The 10,875-nt window shown below is 45.5% G+C and overlaps 1 protein-coding gene across 5 annotated transcripts in view; it reads right to left on the bottom strand.

Moving 5' to 3' along the window:
- Abca3 (ATP binding cassette subfamily A member 3) overlaps window positions 1-10,875 on the bottom strand; it is a 58,420-nt gene that overhangs the window by 31,475 nt on the left and 16,070 nt on the right. For all 5 annotated transcript variants that reach the window (XM_023711368.1, XM_023711366.1, XM_004627857.2 and 2 more), the window contains exons 8-12: window positions 8,583-8,842; window positions 6,090-6,206; window positions 5,595-5,715; window positions 2,698-2,871; window positions 842-1,023 (exon numbers count right to left, since the gene is read on the bottom strand). In XM_023711368.1, the coding sequence (XP_023567136.1) occupies window positions 842-1,023; window positions 2,698-2,871; window positions 5,595-5,715; window positions 6,090-6,206; window positions 8,583-8,842 (854 nt within the window). The remainder of the gene's footprint in view (window positions 1-841; window positions 1,024-2,697; window positions 2,872-5,594; window positions 5,716-6,089; window positions 6,207-8,582; window positions 8,843-10,875) is intronic.

Raw genomic sequence — 10,875 nt, 5'->3', positions numbered from 1 at the left:
TTATTTATTTATTTATTTATTTATTTAGTGTGTGGCCAGCTCAGCCCACCAGGGGGCGGGGCTGGCTGGCATGTGGTGCTGGGGGATCGAACTGCCGTCCCTGATCTTGAGCTTAGCTTGTTCTAAGTAGGTGCTTTAGACCACTGAGCCATCTCACCAGCCCCTCAAGCATTTTTTAAATAGAATTCTTTTTTATCTTTCTTCAGTGCCTGGGATTGAACCCAGGGCTTCGGCGAGCCCCCCACCACCCCAGCCAATACGACTCATTCTCATGAAGCAAATACATGTGCGTTGCCTGTGCATCTGTGAGTCCCACATGACAGTGCACACACAGCCTGAGGAGGCACTGCTGGAATCCAGTGGTGCTCCTCTCTGGCAAGGGGAAGTGCTATGTACTCCAGCAATGTGATCACTCACAAGAATACCTATTGTTCTAAAGGCAGAAAACCCAGTATTCTTTATGAGCAAAGATAAAGGGATGGGGTGGGGGGTGAGTACACAGTAGAGGCTGCGAGCACCAGGCCTAAAGCTGGGGTCTAGAAGCTCCTTCATCTCAGACAAGAGTTAGGAGGGGTAGGTCTTCATCTCTTTTTTTTTTTTGCGGAACCGGGGATTGAACTCAGGCCCTTGCGCTTGCCAGGCAAGCACTTATTCTACTGAGCTAACTCCCCAGCCCCAGCTCTTCATCTCTTTTGGAACCACTCCCAGTGGCCATCAGGACACATAGTTCACCACATACAGGGCACAGTTTTCCATCTCGAGTCCAGGCAGGCATTGAATGTCTGGGGCATCCCCACCCTCCACAGAGGTGTCTCCACTTGGGCAGGGCATTAGGACTCACCAGGAGGAAGAAGTACCACGGCTGGGGCACACCGAACTGGCCTGGGAAAACGGCCTCCACATACCAGGTCACCAGGCCATACAATACAGAGTCTAGCAGCAGCATCCCTAGAACTTGCCCAAAGCAGAAATCTTCATCCACATTGACAGGACTCAGGAGGTTTTTCCACTGGATGCCCATGCCTGGGGACATACCAGAAGATGGCCCCAATCAGGCAGAATGGAAGGGTTCAGAGACCCTGAGGCCCCATAATGGCACTTGTGTGCTTATCTGTCCTGTGTTGTTGCTGCAGAGTTTGTGTGACTGTTCCCTTTCTGACTGGGTAACAAATCTGGCAACTTCTTTCAAGTCTTTAAGAACCTAGCAAAAAGCTTATGAACTGACTAGATGAGTTTGTATTTAATATCTGATATGTATAAATATACACATACACAAATTTATGCACATATACATTGATACATATACACAAACATATGCAAATATATATAAACACATATATTCTCTCATATATACAACTTGGGAAGGGCCAGAATAAATGAATGTACATATATATATATATATATATATATATATATATATATATATATATATATATATATTTTTTTTTTTTTTTTTTTTTTTTTTTTTTTTTTTTTTTTTGTAGGGGAAGGGGAGATACCATGAATCTAACTCAGGACCTCGTGCTTGCCAAGCAGACAATTATGTTGCTGAGCTATATCCCCAACCTCATTTATATCTCCCTTAAAGCTGAGAGACACTCATAAAATTCTCTTTAGTGAAGTTCTTGGTTTGCCAACATTATAGTCCATACAGACTTGTGCCTGAGCAGTTATCCTTTGTGGACATGAAGGCCCTAGATGAAGGTAGCTGTCTCTAGCCTAGGTAAATGTTTACTTTCAAACAGTCAGAGATGTGTTTATTGTTGAAAATAAGGAAAGAAAGGAGGGTACCATATAGTTTTGGAAATGAATTTTTAAAAAGCATTTGAACACTGGAAGGATCTGCTCCTGTACAGAACCTGTATTTTATCAGCACACTACTAAACATGGAAGCACATATATTTAAAATGCTAAAGTGTGAGAAGACACTGACAAATGAAAAAGAAAAAACAAACAGTTCTAATTAAAGACAAAGCAACACTGAATGTTTCTGTGGTCACTCACCTACTTCTTTCCAGGGCCCCACTACTTTGGAAGTTACAGTAACTAGGAATTGCACGTGCTATGGTTTGAATGTGTCACCTCAAGTTCACTTGTTGGAAATGTTCCCCAATAGTAATGGAAGGGGGCTCTCAAGAATGAACCAAAAGTGGCCCTGCAGAACAGACTCTGCTCTTTCTACTCTCCTGCCCTGTGAGAAACAGCATTAAGAGTGCCTTCCTAGAGACACAGACTGCTTCATTAGACACCAAACCCGCTGGCACACTGATCTTGAACTTCCCAGCTTCCAGAACTGTGAGAAAAGTTTCTGTTCTTTATAAATTACTCAGTTTCAGGCATTCAGTGATAGCAGCATAAACAGAGCAAGATATATGCCTGGAAGAAATGAGAACGTTTGGCTGAGAAAGGAGAATATCTGGATATGGAGGGATGGAGACCATCTTACACGAGTCCAGACCAGTCCTTCAGAAGGTAGATTATATTTCATTCCTGCCAAGAGAGTCAGGATAATACTCAAAAGTCCCAGGAAGGCAGATGCTGAGCACCACCACAGGAACCAGACATATGTAGTTCCTCTCTGCTCATGAAGCCCTCGGATGAGCCTGATTGCGCTAAGTTCCTCTGCTGGACTCAGCTTAGGCAAGATGCTCTTTGGTGGTAAGAATCAGCAAGAACACTGGTGAGGACAATACTCACCTTTGGCTTCAAATTTTCCTATGAGCTGGGCTCCCATTGCCATGGCAACATTGGACAGGAGACAGGACACGAGCTTCTGGTTCAGTGTCATCCAGTTGTAATGGGGAGCCACGAAGAAGTAGGGAATGTAAGTGAAGAAGTACAGGAAGCCACCCACAGCTGCTGCCATGTTAGCTGCAGGGAGAGGGGAGCAACACAGGCCATGCTACAAACTCACTAGGGCACCTGTGCAGGTACCAGTGGTCACAGGGAGCCTGGCCCTGAGGGATTGCAGGCAGTCTGCCACTTCTTATCAGGGTGCCCCAGGATAGCACCCTGCCTGGGGTCTCCATTGCCCTCTACAGATTTCCCACCCAGCTGCCTCCTTAATGTTGCATACTTGGTTGGAACCCTAGATTCTTGTCCCAGCTCCCCTGCATATCGGGTCTCTCCAGGCAATGGATGACCTCATTCATTCATTCATTCATTCATTCATTCATTCATTCATTCATTCATTCACTCGCTCACCAGATGCTCACTGAGCACCTTGTCTGTGTCATACTGTTCAGGCAACAGCGAGATGGCTGCACATAGAACACAGCAAACACCTATTCCTGCTGCAGCCTGGTCTCCAGTGGGGAATGAAGAGGAAAGTAAAAAATAGAATGTGTTCCACAAGGACAAGGCCTGGGCACAGCAGCAAGGCACAGAATGAGAAAAGGAAGGTAAGTGACCAGGTAGGTCAAGGGACAACATTGTGTCAGTCTATGCCTACAGTGTCAGACTCTATTTTAAGACCCCCTTACACCCTTAAAAATTATTGGATACACCAAAGAGCTTTTGTTATGTGTGATAGATGGATAGATTCCATATTAACTCTGAGAAATTAGTAACAGAAAAGTTAAAGCTTTCCCCCCTTCCTTCCTCCTTTTTCCCTTTCTTTCTTCTTTTTTTGAAACAAGGTTTACTATATAGCCCACAATGGTCATAAACTCACTATTTAGCTCAGGCATATCTCAAAGTTGCACTGACCCTCTTGCTGCAGCCTTTTGAGTGATGAGATTACAGGTGAGTGCTACCACACTCAGTTTGAAAATCTGAAGTTTTAAATAATTTAAAAGAACAAGCCAGGAGTGGTGGCACATGCTTATGACCCCAGAACTCTGGAAGGAAGATGAGCTTGGGCAACTCAGTAACTGAGATTCTGGCTCAAAATAAGGGCTGGGAATACAGCTCAGTACTAAAGCCCTAGGTGCAATACCCAGTACAAAAATAAAATAACAATAAACCCACAATAAATATAAACTTTTTTTTTGAGACAGGGCCTCACTATATTGCTCAGGCTGGCCTTGAATTTGAGATCTTCCTACTTCAGCCTCCTGAGTTGCCAGCACTATAGGGGTATATACCACTATGTCTGACTCACCATAAACTTTTTTTTTTGCGGTACTGGGGATTGAACTCAGGACCCTGTGCTTGCCAGGCAAGCACTTATTTTACTGAGCTATCTTCCCAGCCCACCACCATAAACTTATTTTTTTTTTTTTAATCAAACTCAGGACCTTGCACTTGCCAGGCAAGCACTTATTCCACTGAGCTATCTCCCTGGCCCCAACCATAAACTTTTATTTTTTATTTTTATTTTTATTTTTATTTTTTTGTGGAACCGGGGATTGAACTCAGGCCCTTGTGCTTGCCAGGCAAGCGCTTATTTTACTGAGCCATCTCCCCGGCCCCATAAACTTTTAAAAATGAAAATCAAACATGTTTTCCATAATCCTGTAAAAACAACAGCATTGATTTACATTTTTGCCATGTCTGTAATATCTGACTTAATGGAGTGTGCCGGATGCGCCTAGCTGCTTCTGCATTCCTCTGCTATATCCTGTTTTTATTGAAGAATAAGAAGGAAATGTGGCTTTAGAACTCAGATGTACAGCTGGTAAAAGGAGGAATGTTATATTAGTCTTTACAGACATTCGTGGATACTCTTCTCTAACATCATATCACATGTGCAATCAAACTAACCAATGAACATGTTATACTCTGTTACATTAAAACTCTTCGGTGGGCCACAGAGATAGCTCAAGGGTCCAAAAGCCTGCCTAGGCAAGCACAAGGACCTGGGTTTGATTTCCGGTACCACCTGCAGTGCTGGCCCCACCCCAGGCACACGCCTGTAATCCCAGCGCTGGGGAGGCTGAAACAGGAGGATCACTACGAGTCCAAGCTGCGTAGTGAGACCCTCTACCAAATACATAAATATTTAAATAAATTAATTAAACCTCTTTGGTTTATCTTCCACTTTAAGCGGACCTTTGTATTTTGAATAAACTTTCAAAGGTAAAAGTTTGAGTTCAATACTATGGATCATTCCTAGAAGAGAAACAGTGTACATCTTCCAAGCCATCAGAAGTTAAAGAAGCAGAGGAAAATTTTCTTTTTCCAACAGAAGGCAGAAAAGGCAAAAAAACAGAAGTGGAGGAATAAACAGGAGACAAAACTCAGAAACAATTTCAAATGGAACTATGATCACAAGTAGATAGAATGAACGACTTCTTTTGGTTACTCTCAGCACTCAACACAGTGCCCACATCTGCCTCTTGCCGATGCCCTTTTACCAGCAGCCACTCTGACTCCTCCCTGGCCCACACCAGCGCTACGTTCTATCCTCTTTTTAGCTTCTTTCTGGGGAGAGTCAAGAACTTTGCTGTGTTTCTCTGAGCCTGTCTCTCAGCAGTCTGAGACAGCGTCCAACCCCAGCATCTCAGGTGTCCTCCACCCAAACAACCCAGTCTTTGGGTCATCACTTTTGATGTCCTTTGATTGTTAACCTTGTACGCCTCCTTCTCCCAGTTTCCCAAGACTTAAATCAGCCAGCCCACCATCCTCTCGACTCAGGGAGCAAAAGGACTCACCTTTACTGAAGAATGTGCTGACCATGAAGCTGAAGGAGATGGAGGAAACAGCAAAACACAATAGGAACACCAGCACCAGAGAGGGGTCACTTCTCGCAAGTACTGCCATATCGTTCTTTACCTGTAAGACAGGCCACCTGGTAGAGTAGTGGGTTGGAGCACCAACGGTAGAGATGGGGGGGCCAGGATATAGCTCAGTGGCACAACACCTGCCTGGCAAGTGTAAGGAGTTCAGTTCCCAGTACAAAAAAAAAAAAAAAAAAAAAAAAGGTAGAAATGGGTCAGGAGGGGTTTAAAATCCTGCTCAGGAAGACCCTGTTGGGGATAGGAGGAGCCCTTGTCTCAGCCAGTGGGAAGCCCTGCTGTCCTCTGCCCAGAAGACTTGCCCTGTGGTCAGTGGCTATGAGATACTCCATGCCAACAGCAGATCTCAGCCTGAGCCCTGGGTCTCTGGACCCTCCTTTTTTCAGAGCCCCCAATCAAAACCACACGCACCTTGACACATAAGAGGACTGTCATGAAGGAAACTGTGATGAGCAGGAGGAGGAAGAACACGAGGAACCAGGCACTCCAGTGCAGCCAGTTGCTGAGCCCCATCATGCGCATGTACTCCTGTGAGGGATGGAAGGCGTCACATCTGTGGGCCTCTGCCCGTATCTGCCCAGGGGCGCACGTTGTGTGGGTCTGTCAGTGAACCAGGATGCCTGTGGTATGGACCAGAAGTCTTTTTTTTTTAGTGGTACCAGGGATTGAACTCAGGACCCTGCGCTTGCCAGGCAGGCACTTATGTCACTGAGTTATATCCCTGCCCATGGACCAGAAGTCTTGACCAGGTAGCACAAGTGAGATGGAAGGCAGAAAGCTCTGGTCTGGCTATCACAGTAGCCCTTAACCAACAGCTCAGTCCTGCGCATGATATGAAGAATCTTCTCCTTCTTCCCTTTCCAGTCTTACAGCCACCCCATCATCTGTTAGGCAGTTCTGGGCCCCCACTCAGGACCCCTTTCTCCACATGTCATGGTGTGTCCTCTGCCCCCTACTGGGCAGTGGCCTGAGGAGCCAAAAGTGTCTCCCCACTGGGCACACTAAACCCCATCATGCCAGTACATCCCATCTTCTGTTGTACTTCTGGGAAGTATCACATGTGTACTTAGTAGGCCTTAATTAAGCTGGAAAATTCCCTCAAAGTCCTTCAGGGTTGCTCTTGTGTTCTATGGGGAAAGTCCAAGCTCCCTATATGTGTTCCTGAGTCTTATGTGCTATCAAGTCTGGTCCCTAGAAGCTCAGGTGGCTCTTTCCCTTTAGCACAAAGATCCTGCAGCAAGATCTAAGCACAGACATCAGCCTTCTGGGCTGTGAGTCATCACACCAGATCAGACTGTGGCTGTGAAGATTAGAAGCCACAGTTATTTGTTTCTTTGCCTTTGGCTATTCTGAAAGGAGGCGCCATAATCTAAGGGGCTCCTTGTCAGAAGCATAGGGTGCAATATCAGGCGTGGCTCTGACGACATCTTCCTTCTCTGCCTCAAGTCAAGCGCTTAGTGGGTGTAGTAAGGAAGCTCAGCTTCTCCATTAACCAATACTAATGGGAGTCCTGGGAATCTAATTAATTAATTATTTATTTGATACACGGTCTCACTAAGCAGTTCAGACTTGCAGTGATCCTCTTGTCTCAGCCCCCCCCCAGCCTGGGATCACAGAGATGCACCATCATACCCAGTGTTCCAGGCTAGCATGGCAGGTGGTACCAAGGATCAAACTTAGGTCCTTGCACTTGCCAGACAGGTGTTTATACTGCCAAGCTATCACCCCAGCCCTGTTATTAGTGTTCTTTAAGGCACTCAAGCAGGTCATTGACTTCCTGGCTAATTGCCAAGCTTCTTATCTGCAGCGGTTGTAAATCTCCAACTACCAGATTTAAGAATATTCTAAATGTCATTCCACTAGCACTGGGGACATTTCCAGGGGAGAAACTGCAAAGAAGTTTTGGGGGATGGTGATGTTGGTGTGAGTACAGAAGTAACACTACTGATTTGGTTGTTGCTCATCAAGTCAGGTTGTCTTCATAGTGGCACTTTGCACGTTCTGTGATTTCCCATGTTTGTGTAAGCCTGTCTCTAACTATGGCTGCCCTTGATCTGATTATTGATTATATTGATTATGTTCCTATTCCGCTAGGTAATTCAACATTTTTTCTCACTGTTAATGTAGTCTTTGGGGCTGGAGAGATGGCTCAGTGGTCTAAAGCACCTACTTGGAACAAGCTTGGCTAAAGCACAGGGACCGCGGTTCGATCCCCCAGCACCACATGCCAGCCAGCTGCGCCCCCTGGTGGGCTGAGCTGGCCACACACACCCACACACACACTAAATAAATGTTAAAAAAAAAATAAATTAAAAAAAAAATGTAGTCTTTATAGCTGCAATATGTTCAATAAAGAATGCAAGCCACATGTGTAACTTGAAGCTTGAGATTGACCACATCAAAAATGAAGAGACAAGTAAAATAATCTTAATGCTATATTCTACTTATATATCCAAAATATAATCCTTGTAGTCTGTTTTCAACATGTAAAGATGGGACTGATTATACTTCTGTAATAAGTCTTCAAAGTCAGGGCGCACTTTACACTTCTGGCACACCTCAGCTGCAACTGGGCACACTGCACATGACCAACACCCTTGAGACTCTCGCAGCACAGCTCCAGGGTCCCCTTTAGTCTCAGTGTGGAGCACATGAGCTAAGGTGCTTCACAGGGTTGTAGGAACCCACATATACCAAACCGCCTTCTAGGAAGCCAAAATGGGCTGGAGTCACCGTGAGCATCCACTTTGTGCTCTGGCTCTTGAGGAGACTCCAGCGCACAGGAAGGATGGCAGCCTTAAGACAAGGCTAGTTTTTCTGTGGGAACCTGAGACACACTACCATGGCAGCATCATTCCCAGAATCAACTTGCCAAGCTGTCACAAAGGCACACAGGAGCATTACCTTCAGTTTTCTCTCTTTCTCCTGCACCACAGCCCGGATGATGGTGAGGGACGTGTAGGTGAAGCTCAACATGAGTAGCAGGGGAAGCTGGTACTGGATGGCAACGAGGAAGGGGTCTGAGATAAATGGGGGGAATGGGAACCTCTTTGCAGTCACCGTGAGCTTCTGGAAGAGCTGGCGTGCTGAGGCGTTGGCATGGTAGTGCATGATGGCTTTGTCCACGGCATGCTGCACTGCCAGGAAGCCCTCGTGGATGTACCCTGAGTGCAGAGGCAGAGGACAGCTGTGTTGTGGGTGCTGGGCTGCATGCTAGAGAGCTGCTTATCCTGGAAGGCACCAGTGCCTCTACGAACACCCAGAGGTAAGGGTCTAAGACTTCACCTGATGCCCCTTTCTGTGGCCGCCAATGGCGTCCAGCACTGTCCAGTAGTCCCATGAAAGAAGAGAGAAAACATGCCATATACTGACAGCAAACAAGAGTAATATTATTGTCATTTCTACGTCATAATTAACATGACATAGATACAAATCACACATACAATCACATTTTAAAAAAAATCCTGATATAAACCTAGCTACAGAGACTGTGTGCCTCAATTGAGTTTCTCGGGTTTCTCATTAAAAAAAAAAAAAAAAAAAAAAAAAAAGTAGGCTAAAACACACTAGGAAATAGTACATCAAGAGTTAGCACGAAGCTGAATGTGGCAACACATGCTTATAATCCCACCACCTGGGAAGCTGAGGGAGGATTTTGTGTTCAAGGCCAATCTTATCCAATTTAAAGCCAGTCTGAGCTACATAGTGAGACCCCCATCTCAAAGCACAATAAAACAAAACACCAAGTACATAAGAAGTTAGGGGAAGTAGAAACAACAAAAAGATCTGAGGAAAGGAAGTGCACTTCCCACATGTGGTGAGAGGAGTGGGTCCTCAGTGTTGTCTCAAAGTCTGGGAGCCAAGAGACATAAGCTGACACCAGGTGGAAGGCAGCAGAGACCAGAAGTAGGCCTGGATCTTTGCAAAGTCGGAACAGAAGGCTTTGGTGAGTGGATGTTTCTTAAAACCATGGTATCTACCATCAATTCAGTAGCTAGAAACAATAGGAACCAGTTGTCTAACAGCTCAGCCAGCCAGGGAGTCCAACACTTGTGTCTCTGAATTAGAAACTCAATGTTAGGAGGGTTGTATTCCCTTTGGGACATCAGGGGAGAATCTCTCCTGAAATCTTCCTGTTTGTAGCAATCATTCATGTTCTCTGACTTATTATTCTTCCTCCTCTTTCATTTGTTCTTTCTTTTCTTTACTTTTCCTTCTTTTTTTTCTTTTTAAGATAGGGTTTTGCTATATAGTTTAGGATGGCTTTGAACTCACCACAATCCTCCTGCCTCAGACTCCCTAATGCTGAAATTATATGCATGGACCACCACACTCAGCTTCTTGTCTACTTCCTTTTTTTTTTTTTTTTTTTTTGTCTTTATGAGACAGGATCTCACTATGCAGTTTAGGCTGCCCTGAACTCACTTGGTACCCAGATTCACAACGATCCTCCTGCCTTAGCCTGCCAAGTACTGGGATTACAGATGCCACCATGCCCGGCTTCTTGTTTATTTCTAAGAACCGCAGAGATGACACTGGGTTCCATAGGACTCAACTAGTTATCACCAATTCTGCCATTTTGGTACTGGGGATTAAACCTAGTACCTCATGCATGCTAGGCAAGTATTCTATTACTGAGGTATGTCCCCAGCCCTTTTTATTTTTCTATTCGTCTCAGTAAAGTGTCCAGCTTGACCTTGAAGTTATGATCCCCCTTGTCTCAGCCTCCTGTGTGCTGGAATTTCAGGCATATGCCACATCAGGCTTGATCTTGCCATTTTAACATCAGCTGACTAGCACTCTTAATTCCATTCTGCCATGTCCCTGGACATGACCACAGGTTCCAAGGATTAGATGTGGGTGACTTGGGAGGCTGTGACTCTGTGGGCCATAACACTCCAACTGAGCTGCTGTCTCAGTGGCAGGCAGGCTGTGGCCAAGTCACTGCAAGAGCTCCAAGTGCTGTGTGACTTCTCTTTGTTTGCTCTTTTGGACACCCCAGAGGATTCTGTGCCTTCTGTCTGTCTGGGGTCAGTGTCCCAAGGAACACAGGGCCTAGGAGAAACAGCCCTAAGAAAGGGCAGGCTTGGCACCACGAGCAAAAACACAGCCTAAAGCTCTGTGAACCTCATGGATGGAGAGGGGACACAGGCTGCAGGTGTAGGTGGTGGCTAGAATGCCAAATTTCCCGACACAG

Source organism: Octodon degus, unplaced genomic scaffold, assembly GCF_000260255.1.
Source record: "Octodon degus isolate 3935 unplaced genomic scaffold, OctDeg1.0 scaffold00021, whole genome shotgun sequence".
NCBI classification, from domain to species: domain Eukaryota; kingdom Metazoa; phylum Chordata; class Mammalia; order Rodentia; family Octodontidae; genus Octodon; species Octodon degus.
The sequence above is the reverse complement of the archived record's forward strand: the minus strand, read 5'-3'. Positions and strand labels throughout refer to the sequence as shown.